Source organism: Pelecanus crispus, chromosome 6 (genome assembly GCF_030463565.1).
Source record: "Pelecanus crispus isolate bPelCri1 chromosome 6, bPelCri1.pri, whole genome shotgun sequence".
Classification (NCBI taxonomy): Eukaryota; Metazoa; Chordata; class Aves; order Pelecaniformes; family Pelecanidae; genus Pelecanus; species Pelecanus crispus.
The window spans coordinates 35,004,273-35,031,253 of NC_134648.1; the positions used below are offsets into that span (position 1 = coordinate 35,004,273).

At 42.4% G+C, this 26,981-nt stretch overlaps 1 protein-coding gene across 1 annotated transcript in view; it reads right to left on the reverse strand.

Annotated features, from left to right (window-relative positions):
* Positions 1-26,981, reverse strand: part of SMOC1 (SPARC related modular calcium binding 1) — a 133,016-nt gene that overhangs the window by 64,852 nt on the left and 41,183 nt on the right. Inside the window, exons 2-5 of the mRNA XM_075712416.1 lie at positions 24,495-24,666; positions 16,688-16,800; positions 6,155-6,254; positions 1,803-1,850 (exon numbers count right to left, since the gene is read on the reverse strand). Coding sequence (XP_075568531.1) covers positions 1,803-1,850; positions 6,155-6,254; positions 16,688-16,800; positions 24,495-24,666 — 433 coding nt within the window. The remainder of the gene's footprint in view (positions 1-1,802; positions 1,851-6,154; positions 6,255-16,687; positions 16,801-24,494; positions 24,667-26,981) is intronic.

A 26,981-nucleotide genomic window follows, 5' to 3' on the forward strand; every position in this document is an offset into this window, starting at 1 on the left:
TTAAAAGACCTATTTAATAATTGCTCACAAGTATTTTTCTAACATGATGGAGAAAGGCCAAAGTGGCTTGTGCAGAGCTTCCAACAGATATGAACAGATTCAGAATTGGAGGGGACAGAAAGTTTACATGATTGCTTGAAGCATGCTGGCCCAAAGGGAAACATTTTCCTTTTCTTGACAGCTACTGCATAGGATGTTTTTGCAGCCATGTGACCAAGCGTACCATTCCTGAAACAGGATGTCACAGGCAGCACCAAGGAGAATCAATTTATATTACAAATTTTAGATTAATTCATTCCATTTCCAGTTCTCTTTTCTTTTCATGTTCCAACCTCTGAGTTAATAAAGGGATTGAAGTGGGAAAAACAAGTTCAGATGTTTTCCCCTTTTGCCTCTGTTTCTTATGAAATCCAGTGCCAGCTCCTTCCACTTCTACAACAACAGACCAGGACTACTCAGGTAGGAAGCCTACAAACAACCCCCACTCAGAAATAATGCAGATTTCAAGAGCTACTTGATTTGCTTGTACTTCAGGCTAGACTAGCAATGATTGCATCAACAGAATGATAACAATGTGTTCAGGTGCCAATTATACATTAACATGTAATTACAGGTTTACAGAGACATGTCCTTATCTAAAACAAGAAGCAGGCTTCAGCCTTCAGCCTTAACCAAGTAGTTTTCCTTGCATCTTTCTTCTCCCTACCTTTTCCTAAGCTACTATACACAACCAATAGACTGGAGAGCAGATATGCTCAAAATGCATCACTGCTCTGAACATAGCAATCTATAATTCCTGTTAAGTGTTTTCAGGACTGGATTGATGCATAGAAGATGTTCTTCAAATTAAAGTCTTGGCATCAAGGTAGGCATTTTCCTGCGTTTTGAAGTGTCAGGAATAATTGGTTTAGAGAGTTAGGAGTAAAAATCCTGCTTCAGACATCAAAACAGGAACTTCTCCCAGGAAACAGCCTTCATCCTCACCAGCAGGAGTGAGGATGCATTCAGCACTGTTTTCCTGTAGTAAGGAGACAAACTCAAAAGTTGGCTCCGAATGGGGGGCAAAGGGGAGAAGGGTTGAAAATCAGGGTGTGGAGAAGGCCTGAAGACAAACTTGACTGCTCATCAATGTATACTTCAGTGGTCACTCCTCACAAGACTATTTCAATGAATGCAAATCAGAGGACACAGAGAAGGGCTACAAATACACACAGGAGAACAACGACACATCTAGTGCCAGGAAAGGCAAGGACTGAAGAAAGGAGTGTAAAAAAGAAGGACCGCCAATGCCTAATGCACAGAAGAGTTAGGTTTCCAAGCACAGCTACGGTTTGATCCAGCACTGCTCCATCTGGCCAGAGGGTTTTATGCTATATTAAAAACCCCACCTTTCAATACATATAAAGCCACAACCATGACATTGACACTCCTGACTCCCAGTGTACTAGTCATATTGATTGCCTTCCTAATCTCTAGGGACTTCACTGAGAAGTGCTCAGTAGTTAACTTCAAGGTGAACAAGCAGAGGTTATTCTGTGCCAGCTGCCCCTTTGGGAAGCTCTGCTTTCATGTACTACATTTCAGCTGACGAGCACAGAGCAGAGCGCACCATTTTCTACTCCACAGGGTGGTGCACGAACAGATGGTCATCTTATTCCTCCTGCTGAAGGGGGAGGTCTAAAGGCACATAAGCCTCCTGCACACCAAGCTGGTTAGGAACCCAGGTTCTGAGTTATCTCAAGGGACTTGGCTGGGCAGCTGCTATTACAAAACAAGTTGCTGAAGCACAGGACTCCACTCACCTTTCCTTCCTGAATTACCCTGGCTTGATGGTTTATCAGTTACAGAACCTAAAGGGGAGGAAAAAGAAAGAAAAAAAAGACATCTATTTAGATGCTGCATGATCACACAGAACATGTAATGTCACATTAATACAGTCAATATCTCAACCCACAAAGTGTCTGTTTTACTTGCCAACAGCTCAGTTTAGGATTCAAGAGCCTGTGGCTTCAACCAACTGGGATAGCATAAGGAAGTTTTATGTGTGAAGATGGTAAATCAGGATGAGGGTAAACAAGAAGTCTTTAGTAGCTGGATCCAGTGATTTGAAAGAGCCAGAGCAGTGTGCTGGTAAGAAACCTGGAATAAATCCAAGGACAAGAAGGAAAGATCAATAAGAGTCACTTCTTTGGTTTGCAAATGTCAGGAAGAACAAATCAAAAACAGGTGGGGAGAGTGTGCAGGGAATGCAAGGGGCAGTATTCTAAAGGAAAGGGATTAAGTGGGACAATTTGCAGAAAATGGATTCCAACCAGCCCCTGAACATCTCCAGCTGTTTGAAAAGGGACACTGAATAAGATTCAGCATGTACTTGAATAGAACACATCTCGGGTTTTTTAATATAACTTAGATCTTCACATAGCCTGGAGAAGGCAAGGCTGTGGGAAGAGCTTATTGTGGCTTTTCAGTACTTCAAGGGGGCCTATAGGAAAGATGGGGACAATCTTTTTAGCAAGGCCTGTTGCGACAGGACAAGGAGTAATGGATTTAAACTAGAGGAGGATAGATTTAGACTGGATATAAGGAAGAAATTTTTCACAGTGAGGGTGGTGAAGCACTGGAACAGGTTGCCCAGAAAGGTAGTGGAGGCCCCATCCCTGGAAACATTCAAGGTCAGGTTGGATGGGGCTCTGGCCAACCTGATCTAGTTAAAGCTGTCCCTGCTCACTGCAGGGGGGTTGGGCTAGATGACCTCTAAAGGTCCCTTCCAGCCCAAAGCATTCTATGATTCTATAATATACATGATTATGGGTCCAGACGGGATCCACCTGAGGGTATTGAGGGAGCTGGCAGAGGAGCTTACCAAGCCACTCTCCATCATCTATCAGCAGTCCTGGTTAACGGGGGAGGTCCCAGATGACTGGAGGCTTGCCAATGTGACACCCATCTACAAGAAGGGCCAGAAGGAGGACCCGGGGAAAAACAGGCCTGTCAGCCTGACCTTGGTACCACAGACAATTATGGAGCAGTTCATCTTGAGTACGCTCAACAGGCATGTGCAGGTCAACCAGGGGATCAGGCCCAGCCAGCATGGGTTCATGAAAGGCAGGTCCTGCTTGACCAACCTGATCTCCTTCTGTGACCTGGTGACCTGCCTGGTGGATGAAGGAAAGGCTGTGGATGTCATCTGCCTGGACTTCCATAAAGCTTTTGACATCATCTCCCACAGCATTCTCCTAGGGAAGCTGGTGGCTCATAGCCTAGGTAGGTGTACTCTCCGCTGGGTAAAAAACTGGCTAGGTGGCCGAGCCCAGAGAGTTGTGGTGAATGGAGTTAAGTCCAGTTGGTGACCGGTCACAAGCAGTGTTCCCCAGGGCTCAGTTTTGGGGCCAGTCTTGTTTAATGTCTTTATCAACGATCTGGATGAGGGGATTGAGCGTGCCCTCAGTAAGTTTGCAGATGACACCAAACTGGGTGGGAGTGTCGATCTGCTGGAGGGTAGGAAGGCTCTGCAGAGGGACCTGGACAGGCTGGATCAATGGGCTGAGGCCAGCTGTATGAGGTTCAACAAGGCCAAGTGCCGGGTCCTGCACTTCAGTCACAACAACCCCATGCAACGCTACCGGCTTGGGGAAGAGTGGCTGGAAAGCTGCCTGGATGAAAAGGACCTGGGGGTGTTGGTCGACAGCCGGCTGAACATGAGCCAGCAGTGTGCCCAGGTGGCCAAGAAGGCCAACAGCGTCCTGGCCTGTATCAGGAATAGTGTGGCCAGCAGGAGCAGGGAAGTGATTGTCCCTTTGTACTCGGCACTGGTGAGGCTACACCTCAAATACTATGTTCAGTTTTGGGCCCCTCAATACAAGAAAGACATTGAGTTGCTGGAGCGTGTCCAGAGAAGGGCAACAAAGCTGGTGAAGGGTCTGGAGAACAAGTCTTATGAGGAGCGGCTGAGGGAACTGGGATTGTTTGTCTGGAGAAGAGGAGGCTGAGGGGAGACCTTAAACACTCTCTACAACTACCTGAAAGGAGGTTGTAGCCAGGTGGGTGTTGGTCTCTTCTCCCAAGTAGTTAGTGATAGGACGAGATGATGGCCTCAAGCTGCATCAGGGGAGGTTTAGATCAGATATTAGGAAAAATTTCTTCACGGAAAGAGTAGTCAAGCATTGGAATAGGCTGCCAGAGAGGTGGTGGAGTCACCATCCCTGGAGGTGTTCAAAAAATGGGTAGACGTGGCACTTTGGGACACGGTTTAGCGGGCATGGTGGTGTTGGGTTGATAGGTGGACTGATGATCTTAGAGATCCATTCCAACCTTAATGATTCCTAGTTTTTACTCTCATTAAAAAATAATCCAGCTACCAAGCCAGGAAACATGAAATTATTACTCTACCCTTAACTGGTTTAGTGGTGGACTTGGTAGTGTTAGGTTAGTGGTTGGACTGGATGATCTTAAAGGTCTTTTCCAACCTAAACAATTCTATGATTCTACACTTTTTTCTGCAGTTTGCTTTAGTGCTTCATCACACAGTTTTCCACTAAAACTTGAGCTGGTAATAAAAGCTTTTTGAATAAATCCGTTACCAAAGCTATAAAAATCTATGACAAGCTTTTTTCTTTTCTCTTTTTTTTTTTTTTTTTTAACAGCTATATTCCCAGGAAACCGATTCTTTGTGCACCATTACTAAACAGTTCCCGTGATTACTGATCCTTCACGAAACATGGATCAAAGTCAGCTCCAAAGGAGGCAGATCTGACAGGCCCAAGAGTCTGGTCAAGACAAACTCTAAATGTAAACTCTGTTGCCCAGGCACTTTCACTTGCAGATCAGTTCATCACAGATCTACTGCTGAATTGCAAGGAGGAAGCACATACCCAATATTAGTAGTCATAGGCCTAACATCTGCGCGTCCTACAATACACCGTGAATTTACTTTCCTAGTAACACAATTTTATAAACAGCTCAAGACTAAATGAACAGATCAGCAAAACTCTTAAACATGCCCTACCAAAACCATACACTGGGAATGGTGGAAGAAAGTCATATTCTGAGGTTTAAGCCTAATTACTGTAGCATTTCACCTTATACAAAAACAGGATATTAATCTTATTTTCTTTCCATGTACCTGTGAAACACCAAGCATCCCCTCAAGCTACACTGACTCACTGGTTCCCAGACAGTTCTCCCACTCAACTCAAACCCTCATGCAAGTCACTATGTTTGCTTATTACCACAAAACACCCTACAGCCAAGAGGACACTGAATAAGGTGAGAAGGATTAAAAAACCCCAAAAGTTTGACTGCTGTCGTGCTCACATCCGAAGGGCAAACACTGCAGGGCCGTATGAAAATCTAGAGCTGAACCTCATCCCATTCGAGCTGTGGGCTGCCATATTGAATGGTGGGGAGAAAAAAAAAACAACATCACTCTGTATGAAGTACAGAAAATGATAGATTTGGGCCCAGTAAACCACAGGGCGACAGAGCAGTGTCAGGCTGAGAACCCAGAAGCACGTCACTTAATAAACCCATGAGCAACAGCCTGGCTCTGGACCTCCCTCTTGTGAGCTGTGGTGCAAGCCCACTGCTGTCCAGCCCCATGACAAAAACACAGGGACCCTGGAACTGAACAACATGATCAGAAGACCCAAATCCATTATAACAGCAGGACCCAAGATTTGGGGGCTAGTAGTCAACTACCAGTTTCTCACAGAACCACCATATTAAACTTTTAACCGAAGTCACTCTGCAGGCAAAATGACTCCATGGCCCACTCAATACAGCCTGAGAACCACTTATTTAGAATACAGCTCATGGAAAGTTATCCCATCTGTTACGGGAATCTCTGGTTTTTGTGTACACAGCAACACTGCAACCCTTGCCTTGGCTACTACAGGTGGTTACCTTAGTGGTTTTCCTCAGTGAGCCTCGCAGGAGTGTCTATACCCTAACTGCAGGGTGGACATGCCACAGTCCAAGCTCCCTTGCAGCTTCCAAATGCCAGCAAGCACACAGGGAGATACAAGCAAAACTGCAGTGTTAAATCAGGTAAACTGGCCAAGTCACCCAAAAAGATTAAGTGCTCTGAAAAGGATGGATTCTGCCCAACCCCCTTTGGTTATTAAATTAGTATTTTTTGAAGCCACTACCACAGTACCTGAACATACAGGAGTTTTGTTCTGTACAGAAGAGCCGCTAATAGGCTTGCCATCAGGTGTCACACACCAGCAGTATCCAGTGTAGGTATGGCACTGCACCTGTTTAATAAAACAAAGAGCAGGCATTTCATTTCTCACTCTATCACCCACCACTTTTATTATAATTGAGCATCTTAGTGGAAGTCCCAACACAGACGCATCGCAAACATATGCTTCAGAGTGAGGAGGTCACACAGAAGAGTATCTTTAATATCATTACCTTTTCTTTCTCCCCTCACCTCCCTCCCCGAAGAAAGGTTATTTCTCCTACTCCAACTCCTTTAGCTGCAATTCAGGAGGCAAAAGAAGTTACAAGTAGTCAGCTGAGAAGACTTCAGTTTGGGGATGCAGCAGTTGTGTCTCAGCTCATTCCACCCTCTGCTAAATCCCATTTACTATTTACCATTAAATAGTTGTCCTACTGCATCCCAGCTAGGACGAGAAAAGGCCACCCTGGCCCAATTCCACAGCCACTGCTTGAGAACAGCATTCTGTAGGCGTTTTGAGAGCATTTTGTTCAGTAAACATGGCCGGAAAAATGCAACACTGACTCGTTATATTAACAAGCCCTCTCCAGATAGATTTAAGCTCTCTCCTGTTGCTCCTGGCAGTGGAAGCAAGATCCAACATGCTTGCTCTTCATTTATTGACAAGGACTTAAGAACATGATGAAGGCTCTAATGAGCCAAAAGGTACACAGCATAAGATTCACCATGCTTAACTTTAAAGCTCTACATCTGAACTGAACATCTACAGCTGCCCAGTTCCTTCCTTCACTACAGAGGGACACCAGAATAAGTAGTTCAAATGTGGACCTCTAAAGTGAGGATAAATCCCGATCTAGCAGACTGGTCTTAGTAACATCTATGCAGATATTAGTTCAGTGGCACTACAGTTTCATCCAGCTTAATAAATCTAATTACAGCCTTTGCCTCAGCTTTCACAGAGTGATCAAGCATTTGGATGAAATTCAGGATGCCTTCTGACTTCCCTTGAGACAAGTAAATGATCATCATACAAGCATCTGTGTAAATACTAACAGTTTCCAAAATTCTTTCTAGGATTCTAGCCACACTTTCAGTTGTGGTTGACTGCGCACATCAGTACTTCCAGCACCTTGAAATGGTATAGAAATGCCTACATTACTATAAGCTAGAGATAGCTTCTTCAATATATTTCTGAAAAAAGCCATGAAATTAGATCACTTCAGAAACTGCATTTTTATTCTACTTGTAAATTGAAACCTGTCCATTCTCTTTTTTTCCAAGCAAGTTCATTGAAGCCGATTTCCCGTTCCAGTCCTCACCACACAGAAGAAGGATGGGGTGTTTGTGCCATTCCCTTCGTTAGGGATCCTTCAGAGCTAGAACAGTCATTCCCCCTCGCTGACAGCTGGCTCTGATTCCCTAAGGTAGCAAGGTTTGTTCAGAGACTTAACGACAGGCTTTTTAAAAGGTTTAGAGTATCACATAAAACATCATCTAAGAGCAATTATAACATAGTACCACGTGTTTATCTTGGGTTTTACTAAAGTGCAAAGCAATCATTTTGCCTCAAGCAAATTCACTTTTAGCAGCCAAAAACCAACAATAATCTCATGTACCCATGTTACTAAAGTCACTGTCACTGATACCTGCACACTTTAATTTTTATTCTGTCAATATATCACAGAATTGATTGCAAATTACTCAAAAGTACTATGAATATAATTAGCAATATTCAAGTTGCAAAATATTTCTTATCACTCAATCTAATCAATTGCACATTCAAAACAAGTGTGATGGAACTGCTTGAGTTTCTGTGTTTAGTGTTTATCTTTGCTGATTACACACACATTATTGCATTCCCAACAGCACAAGAAGCTGTCTTTACATCTGAGCATTAGCTGTAAAAATCTTACCCAGAGATGAAGCCAAGTTCCAGGATAGGGTCTTGAATTTGTAGGGCAAGATCATTGCATGTTATGTTACAGAAAAAATACAGTGTACCCAGCATTTAAAAAAAATCAGTTGTTAGTGACTTAATAGTCCTTCAGCCAAGCCTTCAGAAAATAACAAAGTACATGGCAGAGGAGTCCAAAAAATGTATTGACATAAATTTAGGATAGATGCATTAGTTAAGAGCATGTTATGCAACTCATCTCAATGGAGAACTACCAATTACATGCACTCATTTGTGCAAGCCAAGCACATTACATCCATAAAAGCAAAGTAATTTTGTAAATAACTAAGCTAATGAATGCCTGTCTTCCTTGGACTGGTATCCCATGACCCTTTCTTCCCCCTGCCGCCATTAAAAAAAAAAAAAAAAAAAAAAAAAAAATCTGAGATTGACAGTACTTTCATGACAACCACATGTTCTACTGCAGCACCAAAGGACTGCCCTACTATGGATAACAGCAGCAATACAGCACCAAAGGACTGCCCTACTACGGATAACAGCAGCAATTAAATCTCAGCCCTTATCCTAAAGGCCAAACAACTACCCATGAAGAACAGACACTTCATAAACCTCAACAATCACTGCAGCTGGCTTTCCTGAACATCTTCACATTAAGAGATGCTACCTTTCATCATGATACCGGACCACGTCTCAGCATATTTAGGTGACATAACAATAGTGCCCTATAGCCTAGAGTTTGCAGCTTAAAGACCAGGGAAAAAAAAACTGGTATACTTTTAATCAGTTATATAGCACTGGTATGGCATTGAAAAAATGTAAAAGGCAATAGCTGATCCGGTACCGTTTCCAAACACTGTGTAAACACAAGCTCTGTAAAAAGTGTCAAATATTCCAGAGCACCTATAGTAAGGAATCTTGAAAATTTGGGGGTTTACTTCAAATTTTTCCAGTGAGTTTCCAATGATCTTAGGTTTGAGTTTTTGTTTCTAAATCCCATTTAAATCTTCCTCCTGAAATTCAACCTCATTCTAATCCTACTCCCATAGTAGCAAGATTTTTAAATACTATTATAATCAGAAGAGTAACCGTGTAAAAGTGACACCTGTTCACTGCATAGATCTGATCTTCAGTTATTGAGTTAATTTGGGCTCTACCAAAATTCATGTTAGAAAAAGTGTGTTTGACTTTTCTTGGCTCTCAGTCTTCTAAAGCTAAGCACTGTGTCAGAGAAAATACATTATCAATTTTTATATATAAAATAAACTTGATTGCTAACCAAGCTGCAGCTACAGAACACTCATTACTGCTGGAAAGTCACATGACAGATGGAGTTTGACATCTCAAATTAAAATGTTCAGCTGTTGGGCAGGTGTATGTTAAGTTACATAATGGGGAATCAGAAATAAAACCTGGAAATCATTGAGGTGTTCCAATAGATTCCCCATTAACATCTACACTTTCCAAAAAAAAAAAAAAAAAAAAACAAAACAAAAAAAAAAAAACAAAAAAAAAAACCACCTGCAATTTGAAGCTCTGCAAGCACCCAAATCCGTGATCGTGCAGGAGGACACTGTTCCTATTTTTCAGGGGTTAGAGATATGCTTTCTCAACTGTGCCTCAACTGAAGGACAAAAAGCATGAGGGACAAACCCAACAAAAATTGCTCTGCCACCGTTGCCCAAATGAAGAGTGTAGCAGCAGCTCCTCTGATCCCCTTTGCCATTATGATGTGTGAAATCAAACAGCAGCTAACATACTAGTCACTGGCCACATGAATAAACACCTGCTCTCATCAAGTTCATTACAATATGAAAACATTAAAACTATAGTCACTGGCAGACTCCTCTGCCTCTTAATTTCCTGAGGGAAAAAGAAGGTGCTGTTTGGGTTTCTTCAGTATCTCACTGGCAATGCCAGAATCAAATTCCCAAGCAGCCCAAAGCTTCGCAACAAGCAAGCAGCAGCACCCCTTTACAGCCATTTGACAAAGGAAGATCAAGGGGTTGTTTCCAAAAGATAAACTGGAAACAGAAGAGAAATTGCATGCACATGTATGAAGGAGAGAACAGGGGCAAAGCAGCAATTCTGTGATGGCTGAGACCAGTCTCTGTGGAGTTACAGAAAGAAGTTTGCTGTAAGAGGCTTGAGAGCACATTGGACAAGCCCTGTGCTGAGCACAGGAACAGCGACACTCAGACTAGCCTTTCACTGCTGTTCAGATGAAGGATTTGGTAACCGATTCCTATCCCACTGCAGATCAGACAAACATTTCCTGGCTCCTTCCATAATGGAGGGCAGAGAGGAGAAGGGAAGAAAAAAAAAAACTATTCCTTCTTCATTCAAAGCAATACTTCTATGAGTGAAGAAAAAACACGCTCAGTTTTTGAATGGCTCTGCAGAGCTACTGCCTGCACGCACAGTATGAGGCAAGGCTCCAAACCCTAGCTGCACCCAGGTGCTCCTTGTAAACACTGTAAAAACAGCTAAATAAATAGTTTCAAGCCAGTAGATCATCTGGTCTGGCCCAGAGAGCAGAAGCCACAGTGTCACACAGCAACTCTTTAATCAAGCCTTTCCTTTGTTAGAGTTATTGAGGCTCATCTAGAAAGTCCTCTGAACCCAAGTTAGTGGCACACAATTGGCACACTGGCCTGATGGCTATTTATCCTAACTCTAAGTGGTGATGCCTCTGTTCTGGTTTAAATGTCTTGCTGTACTGCTTAGACCCTGGATCTTGTCATACTTTCTACTAGATTAAGAGTCAGTTGACTATTGTCAGAAGCCTGCCTTGCCTTTACAGACAATTTTAGGGAGCTATGAATCAGTCTGCATCTTACGTCTGAGCTTCTTTGGGACTGCAACCCCTTAAATCATTTTTGTCACCTTCTCTCTTCCCTGCTCACATTTAATTCTTCCCATGATGTAGTGGAGACCAGTATTCCCACCAGGGCTTTATGCAGCAGCCACCTCCCTCAAATTCATGCACCATTCAAGAAATGCTTGCTCCACAGCAATTTCACTATTCATATAACCAAGGAAAGAAGTGATTTGTGGCAAAAGAATCTTAGCCACAGTCAAGGACATTCCCAACACACACTCTGGCATGGATACCATTTTTAGCTTAGGAGAGCGATCCCCAAGAGAGGCACTCTGCTTCTGGCTCAGAATGTGACCCTTTAAAGTCAAGAATGATCTTACATTGTCACTTTCTGTAAGGATGTCCACTCCTGCTTTAAGAATCTGTTCCTTTGCGCTCTTGACTGGTACTTCTTTGAAGAAACGCCGTATATAACCAAAGCTGCTACCTCCTTACCCATCCACAGATTATCTCTAGCTCAATATACAAGCAAGAAACACAATGAGAGCTGCAGGAAGAAAGCAAGTACGTAAGTAGCAGACAAATCTGAAGAGCAGTATTCACAGAGAGCTCCAGCTATAGTCTTCTATAGAAGGGATGTCTTTTTTATTAAAAGAAGCCAGAACCATCTACTAATTAAAGCCCAGATTCTTTATGAAGAAAGAGTTTCTTTAATCTAGCAAGACAGTGTTCTTTCCTTCTGAAAGGAGAGGTTAAGTCCTTGAGAGCTTAGGGTTGTTAGAGTCTGAGCACTGAATAATGGAATAATAGACAGCATCCAGGGAATGCAGGACATGTCTACACAGTGCCCTGCAGCACTGTGCTGCATTAAGAAATGAGTTTGTAATTCTGCCCAGCATCATGCTACAGTAGCCAATGCAGAGGAACAGACTTGGATCATGAAGTCACACTGAAGGCTGAGCGGGTTCCCCACATCTTTAGAAAAGGGCCTGTTTGTGGGACTTAGGAGAAAGCAGTATTTTGTACACGCATTAGCATAGCACAGAATGAAACTATTGCTATGGACCATAATATAGATCACTCTTTCCAAACAGACTTGTATTACCTGATGTGGGAGTGCTCTGGAAGCTAGCTGAAAACGGAAAACTGCTCTGATAAAGTCAGCCCACTCACTGATCCCATCGTAAGATGACAGGTTTGACTGATTCACCCACTTCAAGAGAAATCTCAGTGCTGCATCGTAACTACACCAGCAGCTGCAGTTTTGAGAGCCCTAAACTCAAAGAAACTCTCCAAGGAGACTTGCTTTCAGCCACTTGTATGAAGACTTGCAAGGAAAAGAAACCACAGCTAGACAGTGGAAGGTGGTGGCAAATAGCAAGACACACCACAAAAAGCCCCACAAGACTACACCCCCAAAGCAGGGTTAACATTATCCATGTTCATATTAATCTGTCTGAAACAGATCCTGTTTAAAACCTCAGCAACCTTTTCTAAAAAACTGCTTGGGGGAAAACTATGAAGAATGCAAGTCTCTCTCAGCCCATGGCAACAAGCCCAATGGCACTAGGCAGCAAGAGAAAGTGTGCAGATTACCCAATAGAGCCTGTTGTTTATGAAGAACAGATCACAGCAGGTTAAGTGCAGCATGGAAAGGGAATGGCATTTATGCAAAATACAGCATAACAGCAAAAAGGAGAGCGCCATTCTTGGGAACAGAAACTGGTTTTAGTCATGTCCAATTTTGCACAACAGTACATGACCTCAGTTTTATACAATTAATCAAATTACTCCTATCAAACAAACATTCTTATGTTGTGAATAACTCGAATTTTATCTGCGTGCTTATATTACCGTGGGCTATGTGCAGAGAGCTCTTGTTATAGGAAGTAATATTCCCCACACAGACTGAAATATAAAGAAATAGCAATTCCAGAGCAATTCATCAGGTCTGCTCCCATTTACAGTCATCCCATCATGACTGCAATGCCACCACCTCTTCCATGCTGCAAATCCAAGCTGCATTTTTAGATGCATAAGCAGTGCTAAAAAAGCATAAGATCTTTGCAATACACAAACTTCCAGAATAAGGGAAGCAGCACACATGATGCATAGAAACAGTTATGAAACCCAGTGGATTGACAGGTGCCTGCTCCTCCTCATGCAGTACACAAAACACATTATAACTAGCCATGCATAGGAAAACTGGCCATCCAAGCAATAGAATCAGTGGCAACACCTCTTTTCAGTCTAGATTTTACAGACAATGAAAAAAAGACAGATTATACAAGTCTTTAAGACACACAGGATGTCTCTCTAACACAGGGCTTAAATGCAAGCCAAACCAAGGTCTTTGCGTTCAGGCCCTGCTCCCTCTTTCACCCTTGTTACCACATCTATCTGTTGGGTCTCAGAGCCAGTTGCCCTGCAGGGAAGCAGAAGGAGATAAGGCACGCATGGCCTCCCCTCTGCAGCCACTGCCCCATGCAGCACATGCTGCCAGTCACAGAACAGCAGAGTAGCTATGTTCTTTTCACCACCCTACAGTTCCATCCAGTTTGTGGTGGATCCAGCCCCAAATTCAGAGTTTTGTACTGCATGCAATTCCAGGAGCTGGAAAGGGCAGACTTGGGCTGCTTTCAGAGGAACAGCCTTACTTAGTGCTGCTTTCAGTGTTTACCCATAGGGATTGCAATTTAGTTTCTAATCAAGAGGATGATGATAAACCACAAAAACAATAGCTCAATCTGGTTAAGACCAAGCAGGTTGTGTGAACATACAGTTACCACTACAAAATGCAGCTCCCAAACCTGCACTGTTTGTGTTTTTCACTCCTGCAAAACTTTCAAGAATTTCCAACAGTTAATTAGACAAAAACCCAGATCTTTTGAGGTCTGATGGCAAGGATGATGCTGTGGGCCTGAGTATCTACTGTGTATGCATCTACAAAAAAGAGGCTCAGCTCAAGACCTGAAAGCAAGTCATCCAAATCTTGAATGCTATAACAATTAGACATTTGATATTCTAAATATATGCATACATCTTTGTTTCCCCTCTCATCAGAATTTTTCTTGAACCCAAAATACTCCTCCAGTAACAGTTACATAGAACAGGGAAAGTTGTTGAAAAAATTTCCCTAGCCAACTCTACATACAAAGTATACTCTGAAGTGTATGCATCTGCTTAGATTCTTGTTGGGATGGGGATTCAAGGTTGAAGAGCATGGTGAATATTTCTCCTAGAAACTTCATTGAGAGATGCCGCTCTGTTCTGGACTTCCCAACTGAGATTTTGGAGTTTGAATGGAACAACTATCTGGGTACTGGACCAGAATAAACTAATAACAGTTCAGAGCTGACTTTAGCAAGGCCTCAGGGTCTTCAGGAACTGGCCTACACAGCTTCCCTGCAGAGCAGAACCCGGGGGTGCCAATTCTCTGCAGAAGAGATGCAGTATCCAAACCACCTCCACCAGATGAGATCTATTAATGAGTTGCTGGAAGCAAAAACTGTTTAGACTGTTCACCAAAATTCTAATTTTTATACATCCTTTTAAAATTAAAGTTTAATTAATTTGGACCGGAAGCTAAAGGAAATATTTCTCTCAAATGCAGGTTGAAACCAGTTAGCTTCCTTGGACATTGTTTTTCATTCACATCTTATGCAGGGACAATGACCTTAAATGCTGCAATACAAATGATGAAGCTGGTTCCTGAGGTATGTGGAAAATTGCATATTTTTATGATCCAAGGAATGATATGAATTTCAGTTAATTCCAGCTACAAAGGGATCAGAGGCTTCCTTCATCATGCCAGGTAAAACAAAAGCATTTTAGTGTTCACAGATAGGACTGAATGGAGGAATAATGTGAAGTATCACTTGGCTGCCAGCTGAAAACACACAATTTTTGTAAGCAGTTTCATGCTGCCCTTCCACTGGCAACCCACACTGCCCGGGCAATGTGCAGGAAAGAGACCCAGCAACTGCTCCACAGTGCAGACACCGGTACCAACCTTCCAAACAAATCTGTCTGAAACAAAGCTTTATCAACTGCAGTCTCAGTCCAGCTTATTAGGATAAAAATTTCTCCTGCACCTCCTACTTTACTCTCCAAGAGGTTGATGGACAGCTGACAGAGACATCAGAAAGTCAGCTTTCCTTCCGCCTTTTTTCTTGAAGTTTAACACGGAACACAGTTGGCCCATTGGGCTAGGTTTTATAAGCATTCCCCTCCAGTGCCAACATAACCTGAGCAGCTCTACACAAAATCAAATTTCAACAACTGAGAACATAGTTAGACTGCAAGAAACTGCAGCCACCTTCTCTCTTACCCCCACCTTCCCAAAATGGTCCACACTGTACACAAATATGATGCTGCTCAAAAAAAATACGCAAAGTTGGCAGGACAGATAAAACTTCTCCCACTTCACCATTAAAAAACAAAAAGAAAACAAAAACACTCCCACACACCAGATAATGGGAGGGTAAGGCTGAGGGGGGGAATAAAAATTTTTGGTGGGTTATCACGAAAAAAATCTTTCCTCTCCTCTTCCCCCAGGCATCACAAAGTGTTTGAACGAACTTTTTGTCTTTCTCATCTTTTTGAAGCCAATATTGATTATATTTTGGATTTTTTTTTTTACCTTCAAAAGACTTTGCAAACAATAACTAATGAATCCTAAAATTTCTCTGAGGCACAAGATCTCTAGAGCAGTGCTAGATATAAGGAAGCTAAGGCAAAAAAAAGTTGTGTGATTTACCCAAGTTCAAAGTAGACGTCACCAGGGTTGCAAGGTTTTGGCTTTTGAGATGCACGTCAAACTGAGCAGACAGCATACCCCTGCTACCTGTTAGGAAACTGCACAAGCCATTTTTTACACCCAGTTCAGTTAGCACTGGGACGCTACTCAACACGCTAGTGGTAACAGAACCAAGTATCACTCTTCATTTCCACCCTGCCTCAGCAATCTACTCTTCCTCTCAATCTCCTTCATGAGGGCTTTCTTTTTGCCATAACTAGTCCAACTTCTCTGAAATTCTGTAGGACCTCTCCCAGTCCAGCTACTTCTGAAGGATGTTCAGTGACCAGCACTGACTATTCATTTTGCACAGATATTAAAGGCCAATAAACCACAAGCCTCCTCTGCTACCCCTCCTGAGATAATTGCTTCTCAAGAGAAGCAGCATTACGAAACAGTCTGCAATCCCAGCACATCATTTAGTTCCAGCGAGTGAACAGTGAAGAATCAAAAACCCAAACAAAGCAGTCTCATCACCTCTCTGGCAGACCCCCAAACCACAACAGGGCATAGAACAAGAAAGAGGAGTCTGTCACTAACAAGTACCCTGGAGAAGGAAGAGGCTCAATAGACCACTCTTTTTTGCTGGGATAGATGAGGCATGGGTAACAGCAGAAGAAGCTTGGCGCACCCCATTCTGTGTGAGCCACAGCTCTCTTTGCAGCTCATCTTCAGGGAAAAATTGACCTCCCCTGCAACTTGGTTTTGTTCCTGTGCTATACTGGAAGTTGATGCCATTTGTTTCTGTGCTACATTGGAGGTGGATGCTATTAAATATGTATGTGTTTTTTAAGGTATGGTGACCAAATCAAAGCTTCCAGTTGGTTAAACAAGTCCCCAGCTTTCAACGCTTTCACCTGATTAACTAAGTCAGAGTGTGCACCCATGCTGCTATCATCACTTGGCTCATGCCTCAACAGTGAATCTCCTAGAGCCATTGGGAGCCTCGCTAAAGGAAGCCAACAGAAGTTTTACCTGCGTGAATGATCCATCCTCGTTGCATTCTGGGATGAAGACTGCTTCCTGGGGCTTCTTTGCCTGTTCCAGTGCCTGAGCTCTCTCTAATCGACACTTGCTTTGGCCAGCATCTACAAAGAGAACAGCAAAATCCACTTAGATTGCAAACACCATTTGGCCTCTTGAAAAGCTACCAGATGCACCACACAGCTGCGGTTGGCGGGGGCGGGGGGAGGTGCGCAGGGGGAACAGGACACACACGGACACGGACCCCAAACAAACAAATATAAGGCATCAAGGACCATTACCTGCCCATTAATGAGGCAGCTATGGAGTTAGCACTCATGATCCCAAAGACAAATATGAACCTCGACAATCAAACTATGAGCCAGTTAATGAAGAACTGCCTAATTTCCTAGGCAATCATTTTTATGATAATCCAAGGGCTCTGGAAGCTTCTTCCAAAAAGTGCTGGAGCACAATGTCCACACAGTGAAAGGCCTTCCCAGAGGCAGTTGTGTTTATGTTAAGATTAACAGCCTGAAACTGGATGGCTGAGCATAAGCCAAGTAGTTCAGGCCCAGAAGTGACCAATGTGGAAGAATGGATGGCCCCAGCAAAGCTTCATCTCTAAGCAACTCTCCCAGTAAGATGCTAAAATAACCAGCCACCCATCTGAACTTCCACCTTTGTGTGGTTCCGATAAGGTAGATATGTCATTGCCTGTGCTTTCCTGAAACCCAGCTTCTACCTCAAGTCCCAGTGCTTACAGGTGTGTGTTGTACTTTCTCATATCAGTTACTCACTTTGCTGCCAAGAAGAAAACATTACTCTGCAAGCAGAGCTTGAAGGGGTTAAGATCTCAGCTCTTTACTTATTTCAGATGATGGCAGCATGTAACATGACCTTAACCCCTTCCAGGTCCAGCTCACTGCTACAGAGCATAGACCCAGATAAGCCTAACACTGGTGACTGATGGGTCAAAGAGGAGACTTCTGCCCTACAGAGATACACACTAACTCAGTGTTTACGTTTAAAAACATGATGTCTAACAGTACTGCTGTTCAGTCTAGAAAGAGAAGAAAAACAGTAAACATCTGTTTCCATGGGACTCTGACACAGGGAATAGCACCTTCTTCCTTTTCCCAAGAATCCACTGACTGAATGATTTTCAGTGCAGAAACTGCAAAATCTGATCATCAGAATCTTTCAGCAGCACCACAGAGAGTGATCAACGTTGAATCCCCATTCTACCAGGCATGGAAATCACATTGGTTAACAAAAAAATTCCACTGGATCCCTGAAGATCCCATATTCTGCTTCACAGATCACATGAACTTCAACAACAGAATCACTAATACCAGCACTGAATTAGAAAGCCAGTCTGGATTCTCAGATCAACTGAATTCACATTGCATGGCACTAGAAGCAATTTCCATCTAACCGCATCTAGATGCAGAAACCAATGACAATGCTGTAAATAGTTTTGATAAAGACATAGACCAAAGCTTTCAAGCCGAGACCTTTATTTACACAACTGATGACTCAAGAGACCAAGTTTCGAGTCTGCCAACACAGTTCTATTTTAAATGTATCACATTAGTCCCCAGGAAGGATTTCACAAGTCTTCTAAAATTATGGAAATCAAACCCTTCTCTTTGGAAAAAGTCATTATTCATAGCTACAGGATTCAGCACAGATGCCTGTAGCTTAGACACTGGGTTACAAAGCAAGAGTGCCAATATCAACTCTGCCACTGACCCACTGAGTGACTACAAGTTGGTCACCTCACCTCCCTATAACCTTGTGCCCCTTCTGATCCTATGTGACTCTCATCCTTAGACTGTAATTTGTTTGTCAGGTGTTTGCACAATACCCTTAACACATGGAGCTTTGATCTCAGGAGGACCTACTATGAGCTTGTATAAAGAGCAACACTGTTACTCACAGAATGAAAAGGCTTTCTTGAATAAAATTTACACTGAATTTAGAGAAGCAGTATTTTTTTTTTTTCTAATTAGCCATGATAGAACCTCTAAGCTGGAATTTCCTTTTTCCCCCCTGCTTGCCAAAGTGACCAGATGATCTGACCTTGTTTGCACACCTCCACTGGAGGACAGTCCTGCCAGCAGTAGTGACCCTTCCAACACATGCTTGTTCTTTCAGCTGAAAAGGAAGCACTGGCAATGCTGTTAACTGGAACACCTAACTATCACCCGCAGATCTCCTGTTCAAGCTTAGGAGTCTAATCTTGCTTGGCATGACATAGGACATTATTACAAAACCAGATGGTATGGCTACACTTTCTGCTTTATAGCTAACTGTCTGACTAAAAACACCTTCAAGTTCTGCTTCAGGGAGACAACTAAGTAGCAAAGAAATCAGCATAGATTATGCAGATCTGCACATATAAGGAAAGAAAAAAAAAAAAGAGAGTTGCGAATTTCTCACGTGACAATCCAAGCACAGATTCACAAATGAAAGTGTGTTTTCTAGTCTCTCCATCTGAGGATAGAGGACTGCAGACAGGCGTATCTGGTTCCTCTCCTGAACATAAAACAGAAGCGTAAAACATTTCCACACAGCATCTACTTTAGTGCTGACACACTCACAACTACATGACTGAAACTGGATGCTTCACCGCATAGCCAGTAGGAACATTTTGTGGTATCCCCTGTAGTATAAATACATTAGGAGCCCAGGCAGAAGGGAAATTAACTCAGATCTTTGTCCAATTTGTCTAACGAGCAAACGTGCACACAATCAAGCCCTTTTATAGTAAGGAGAAGATAATATAAACATGTTACTGCTAAGGTGACTATGTCCCTCCTGACAATTTTAACTGGCCTTTATAGATAGAACTCCCTACTACCACCCAGTAGACCATACTGTGTAGCACACCACAGCTTTTAAGAGCTCATCATTGTTGCAGCATCCTCTTTTGCAATTCAACCCTTGGCTCAAGTGATCTCTCTTCACAAATTGCTGCAAGTGCAGAGAAGACAGACAATTTTTCTCTTGTTCATGAACACTCAGCCCTGATTACTTCTCCCATCCTCCCTCATTGATTTCCAAAGGTCATGCCAGTCCTTCTACAGCCTTGATTTGGAACAACCACCTATATACCACACTGGCTGGAGAGGTGTGTGCGTGCCGCTATCTTTTCTGTCTGTCGTTTCACAGTTCAGTTCCAGTAAAAACAGTGCCTTTAATATCAACATTTACCAGTTTGTTTTTAGAAGGACTGTCAATCCTTCTCTTCCTCACTCCACAGGCTGGTATTTTTATAATGTTTGCATCAACATGTGATTTCAGTGGGATGACTTCACCTTGCTATTTTTGCGTTGTTAATTAGAAAATGTAAAATATTACATAAGTGCCAAGTGTTAAAAAGTAGCTGCCAAATAGCTCACCCCAAATAAGAGGCATTACAAATTTTACTAAATCCTGATGTTACGATGTAGATTCATATACCCTATTCTGCATTTTGATTGTTTACCTGAGTGTTTCAGCACTTTTTCTTCCCCCTTCTTAAAAATGTTCTCTGGAATATCAAATGCCAAGCTTATAAAACAGAATGGCATTAATGCATTCCAGTTTCACTGTCCAGACAGACTAAATAGGACTTTCTCCCCTCCCTTACATAAGGTGAAAAACCAAAACAGGATAGCATTTTTAAAAGCAGAGCTGTTTAATAATTTGACATTAAGTATCTTCAGACTCAGGACAGATTTACTGCAGCTCAGAAAGCTGCCTTTTAAAGAAAATTCATTCTCAAGTTGGTAGCTGACATCAAGGAGATTGTGAACTACAAGTGATGTTTTTGACATCTGTGGCCTCATCTGAAGAATGCAGGTGCACATAATTTTGGATTTTGCAATTAAGTTGGCTAGTTACCATGGTTGATCTTACCCATGAACAGTTTATTCAAATGAGACCACTGTGTCCCTCATAACATACACAGTGCACTCCTGAATAGGCCCCAAAAATTCCTCTCTTCAACAGGCAGAGGCAGTTTTGACACCACACAACATCATGGTATAAAGACCCAAGCTATCTTAATAATAGAAAGTAAAACATCTCCAGGCATCCACATAACACTAGCAGCAAATCTATACAATGCAACCACAAAAATCTAGCTATTTGATTTTAATTCTACTTTGTTTTTATCAAAAGCTCAAAGGGCAAAAATTGATCCAAGCAGCTTTCAAACTATTCCTAGTTCCATTAGGTAACTGTCTCACATGCAAGCCAGGTCCCCACCAGGCATGAAGCAGTCCAGCTACACTGAAGTCAGCAGATTCATATCCATTTACTCCAGCCAGTGATGCCTTTGCATAACAAGCAAAAATGGAACCTGAGCAAACTACAAAAACATGCCCATCTGTCCCACAGGGTGTCAATCATTCTCCACTCTCCCCATTGTTTTCCACTTAATTTCTGACAAGTCCTACACCTGCAATCTCCAGCTTCTTTCCTTTCATGCTGACATGCTTTGCTCCTTCTTTGATACCCATATACCATTTCTACTCCAGACTTCCCTAACTAATTTGGAGCATACCTAAAAACATGCCTAAATTTGCGAAGTAATTAAAAGCATCATTTCAGATTTTATGGACTAACTGCTGCCAAGGAGGGACCCCCTTTATTATCCCTTGGCTAGGAATAAGAAAGTTCAAAGACAAAGCACAAGGATCTAGCAAGTGGATGGGGAAAAAAAAAAAAAAAAAAAAAAAAGAGGGATTTCAAAATATCATCTCCTGTCCAATGAGAACAGTAGGTAGAGGAGAAAGATTACCATCAAACAATCCATCACTAGTCAGAAGGAGACCTTCCTTTCCAGCACATTAGCCAAAAGTTGTGCTCATCCAGGTGTCCCAGGAGATGGCCTGAAGACCCCTGTTACAATTCCCACCAGTAACTTACAGATAGGTTCATTCTATATAGAGAGTTGTGATCTACGAACAAGCTCTATACCAGCAGACTTTCAAAACCAACCATCATAAGTCTACAGGGAAGTTTTCAGAACACACCCACACCTTTTTTTTTTTTTTTAATTAAATAGGCCAAAAAAGTTCCTAGAAACCAACCAGCTAACATAGAATTTAAATGTGTTTTAAGCCACAGATATCCAATATACCCTAACAATCACTGCATAATCTTGCCAGCTTTCCAAGACACATTTAACAAGTATTTGTCCTTCATCCCTGCAAAGTTTTGAGGCAGAACTCTTATTTGACATCAGATCTTAAGATGCCTGCTGACAAAAGATCCAGGTAGGAGTGCTTGGCTGTGTATTTTATGCACAGCTACACCATCTGGAACTATTCTCTGGAATCTCATCAATGAGGCTCCATTTGTCATGGATGCCGTAGTTTGATCATTTTAAGCTACTCCTGACTTTTAACCCTTTGTGATGTGTGAGTGAGGGTTCGGAGGGAGTTCAGATAAATTAGAAATGAAGGAATTTCATTGAAAAGCACGTGAGGAAGCTAGCAAGGAGTGAGAGCTGAATAAGAGTTATAGCTCCCAAAGGGCTGGCAAGATTTCATCTTTAAAGGTCCTTAACTTCTTGAGAGAGAGCAGAGAGCTAAGCTGAATCAAAAAGGTTCTGTTCTCACTATGGAAACCATTCTGCTTGCCTTGGCACAAGCACAGTTCAAGTTATCAGCATATGAAATTGGAAACCTATGGTAATCTGGGGGGCAGAACTATGCCTTGCTGTCCACAATATACTTCCTCTTTTCCTTATTTTAGTTACCTGGGGTTTGTCCCCCCTCAGAGAAAGAAGCATAAGGTAAAATTTGTCATTTCATAAGGATAAGTTCTTGGATGCAGTATCTATCACAATCGCTTTTAACTGGGCTTGATGATCCATGGGATCCCTCCCAGTTTTACAGGAGTTCCCCTGCAGAGCATCTCTGTCATACAGAAGGAATGAAGGCTGTTCAGGGTAAACCTGGTGCCCTACTGCAGCAGTACAAGGTGCTCAAATACTGCTGGTGATACCTTCTCCTTTGCACGAGTACAAGATAAAGACCCGGCCAACTGCCTGTAGTTAGGCACACTTGTCTCGCAACTGTCTGTATTTGCCAAGAACAGTGATCTTTATGCACAACTAGAGGTCATATTCCCAATGCAACTAGAAAAACAAAATACCTTTCAATAGCAGCACACATGGAAATTACCAGCAAGGTTAAATTTTAATGTGACAGTTAAAAGAGTATTCCTACTTCCCAGGGATTCACAGGAGTGTTAGTGGGTTAAAAGCAAGACTTGCAGTTGTCAAACACTCCCAGGTTACTAGGTACTGTATAGTGCTACAGGGTAAGAGGAAAAAGGAAGGAGAGGGTGCGAGTAGTTTCAGCTAAACATTTCAGTTGTGCCTGAGAGAGCAGAAAGGAAAATATACTTTACCTGTGTTTAAGACAAAAAAGTCTTTAGTTACTTCTTTGGGACTCTTTGCAATCATGATATACAGTAGGCTGTGTAGTTTGGCAAACAACATTTCCTCCACTTCCAGAAACAGACACTTTTGCATATGGATGTACCACATTTCAGATCCTATGTCTTAAGTGACTGAACAGTGCCAGTTTATATGCCAATATCAGCTATGGAGTTGCTTATCTAAGCCACTCTGCTCAAGTGATGAAAGCAAAAGCAGGACTCCCACCCTACCACTTATTATCATGATACTCAAAAATGCATCACTTGCAAGAACAGTCCAAGCACTTCCTAAGCCCTGCAAAGAAAGCTTCTGGGTTTCCAGTACTCAGAAAGCAGCATGATTCAAAGGCCTTTTTCTATGCTATGGGAGAGAAGCTTCCATAAAGCAATCCAGCAGTGGTGGTGGTGGGGGGGGGAAATCATGCAAGTAAGCTTGTTTCCAATGAGAAACGGTTTAAGAGAGAGCAGTATTTGAGGTCATGCTCATAATTCACCTAAACTATAAAGCTTGTCAATACATTGAAAAGGGATTTCCATTTTAGAACAAGTAATTCTGAAAAGATACATTTTTGTAATAGTAAAAAAGCCTTCATAAACAAAATTCAGGCTTAAACGTATGTCTACTTATCCTTCCACAGGGATTTTAATGAGTTTCTCCTGTCACTTTAACCAATTGCTAAAAACATCTGTGCCATCTGCCCTCTGAGTCAGTTGTGCTCTCAGAAAATGCACTCAACTTGATTTTTCACTTCACTGCAGAAGCAAACCATTTGTGTGACAAAGCACCAATATTCCTGAAAAACATTGCAACTTCATCTTAGACTGTGCTGAAGAAGAGCTGAATTGAGAGAGAAACAATATTCTTGCCTTTAAGTAGATGTGTAACAGCAAACAGGCAAAAAAGAGGCCGTGTAAAGCCTTGCATGCATTCTGTCTTCTTAATTAGCTCAGTACAGAAAGTCTGTGTAAGTCTGAAAAGGGACTAGACATCTAATGTGCACCGCATGCTCTTCCCCAGTCCACATTCCTATCACTCAAAGGTATCTCAGTTCCTCACCGGCACAGGTAGCAAGGAAGATCTCTTCTTTCAGGATTTGATTATGCATTTCCATGGGGCCAGCTCCTTCTGCTCTGCAGACACATATTTCGACCCTTTTTCAGTGATGTCTCTGGCTCCTTTGCCTTCTTTCATTGATAATTCGGTCGGTTCTTACTCCTGCCACCTAAACGCAGACTCAGATACCCATGCTCACATAAATGCACAATTTCAATCAGATTACTCACAGAGCATGGTACTAAACTCAAGGGTCTAAGAATCCGGTTTCTTACGAGGTAGGACTCCCATTCCTCCCCTCAAAGGCATTTGAAATCCACCTACCTTTGCACCGGCCACGATGTGTCACGCTCAGACTTGACTCCCGGCATTTGGCTCTCTGGTAGTCGCACATTGACTCATATGTTCTGCCATCAGAGGCACAGAGGGGTTTGGACTGGGACCTGGAGCAATGCAGGTTACACTGAGGGTCTCTGTCACGGTCACTTATTAAAAACTGAAGGAAGTGAAAAAAGGAGGGGAGGGAGGAAAAAAAAAAAATCGGTTTTGTTTAGTTTCCCAAAACAGAGCACAGTGTATTTTGGTTTTATGACAATAGCAATATTGTCTATAATGCAGTTTAAGCTGCCTACCAAGACTGACTTTGCCTGAAGGGAACTTAAAATGAAACACGTACATCTTTAAAAAAAAAAATTAAAGGTCTTTGCCATTCCATTTTCTTTAATAGAACGGAAACATTACTCAGTCTGCCTCACCTCTGAAAACATAAGATGTACAAAGCCAAACACAACCCACACGGGAAGGGCAATACTGAGTCACAACAGCCCAGCTTGCCCAGCACCCTGCCGCAAACAGGATCTGGTACTAGACAATTTTAGTCAGAGGTGCAAGAAACTTATCACCGAGAATGGAGGAACCCAAATAACCTATCAAGATTGGCCTTGGTAGTTGAACCATGGATGTGGCCAGCTTTATATCACCAGTTATTTGTTTTTTAAATCATTATTTATGTCATCTGTGGATACCACCTGCAATAGCATACCTGTACACTCCCCAAGCCATGTTTTGTTCCTTCCTGATGACATCCTGCCCAGCTGCCAATTGCATTCCATGCATCCCACAATCTAATTGCACTCTATGTAAAAATCTATTTCCTTTCAGAAATCTGAATTTTTTCATCTTTCTGAATCTCTCTTCTTCCTGAGCATTCAGTTCAGATGCAGCCTCTTTTCTTGTCAGTCTCTCAATGCGAACAACCCGTCTCCCAATTCCTTGCCCAGAAGACTTCCTCCGTACCACAATCACTGCTGTTTCCCTTCTCTGAAGACAGCTTGGCTTCTGCCTTATCTTCTGGAGATGAGGAAACCCACAATGCACATGAATGAGTCCCCATTTTCTGTCCACTTGTTCCCTGCACATCTAGCAGTAGTTTACTGTTGTACCCTCAGCTGTACCCTCAGACTATAGGGATACCCAGGTCTCTTTCCCAAGTTCATATTGTCTTCCTGAGGACCCCCACTGCCAGTCGTCTTTTCATAACCACTGGAAGAGTTTCACCAGGACACGATAGTAGCAGCCCTTTTCACTTCCCATGCTACCCCACTTAGTGGTTAGTCAGTCAGACCTTTAACTATTACCCAAACCCAAACACCTGCTCACAGGAAGATTTCAGAGGACTCTTGAAACACGTCCCATGAGGATTAAGCAAAGAAAAGGGAAGTTAAATCTGCCTTACACTTCCCCTTCCCAAGCTCCCATCTCTTAAGCCTCTCACAAGCCTGGGGGTACCAGAGTTGCTCGCTAATACACCAATATCCCAGCTCGCTGTCAAAGCAGTTATGAGCTCAGGAGTTTGGAGCTGGCTGGCAAGTGGGCACTGACTGACACCCTGCCTGCATGCACAAAGCCAGAGCTCTCCAAGTGTGTTGATAGCTGGATGGCTTACAGGGAAGTGTGAGTCACTGCCATAATCACCTTGGTGCTACAGTTGCCTACAAAGCTGTCTGCTCTATGCTTTGAGGTTAAAGCTGTTGAAAAAACATTGCCTGAAGCCTAGTTTGGGTTGGTTTTTAACCACTCCAAGAACATGCATCTCTGAAATTTGTTTTTTGACATTTAAAAAAAAATCTTCACCCCCTTTCTCTCCCCAATTACATGAGATGAAAAACAATTGAGAAGTCACATATTTTCATATAAAAACATATTAGCTCTGTACTGCTAGATCTTTTGAAGACTCATGCATTACTAAAAACCCTATTTAGACATGACAGCTGGGAAAAGTAAGCAAGGTCTGCACTTGTTTTAATTTGGGTGGGGCAAACTTTTTTTTAAAAATCTCATCTGTCAGAGACTTGCCAAAATTTGTAACAGCACAGAGATTTTAAAATGTTTTTGTTCCTTTTCTGCAACACTTTCTATAACCTGGCAACACCTGTTCCAAATGGGAAATTGGAAAATTTAAACCTGAAGGCAATTTTAAATGGTTTATAGAGACCTGGACTAGACTATAAAAACACTGTAAAGCTGGACCAGATTTTTGCCCAGTTCTTGTCAGAGATTGGACTATCACAAGTTAGCTTGGAATTGCTTTGGCTACAGTAACGTCTTTCTGGAGCCCCTGAGGTGCAAAGATCACCAGTGACTGTAAACATACAGCAAAAACCAGCAGACTGAAGATGCTGAAGCTTCCTCTCAGCATGAGAGACCCTGAAAGACTCGCAAGGCTTTTCAACTGTCTGTATAAACAGACTTTAAAAGCAGAGCTGCCTGATAGCACAGTATGGTGCACATACAGCAATTAAATATTCAGTT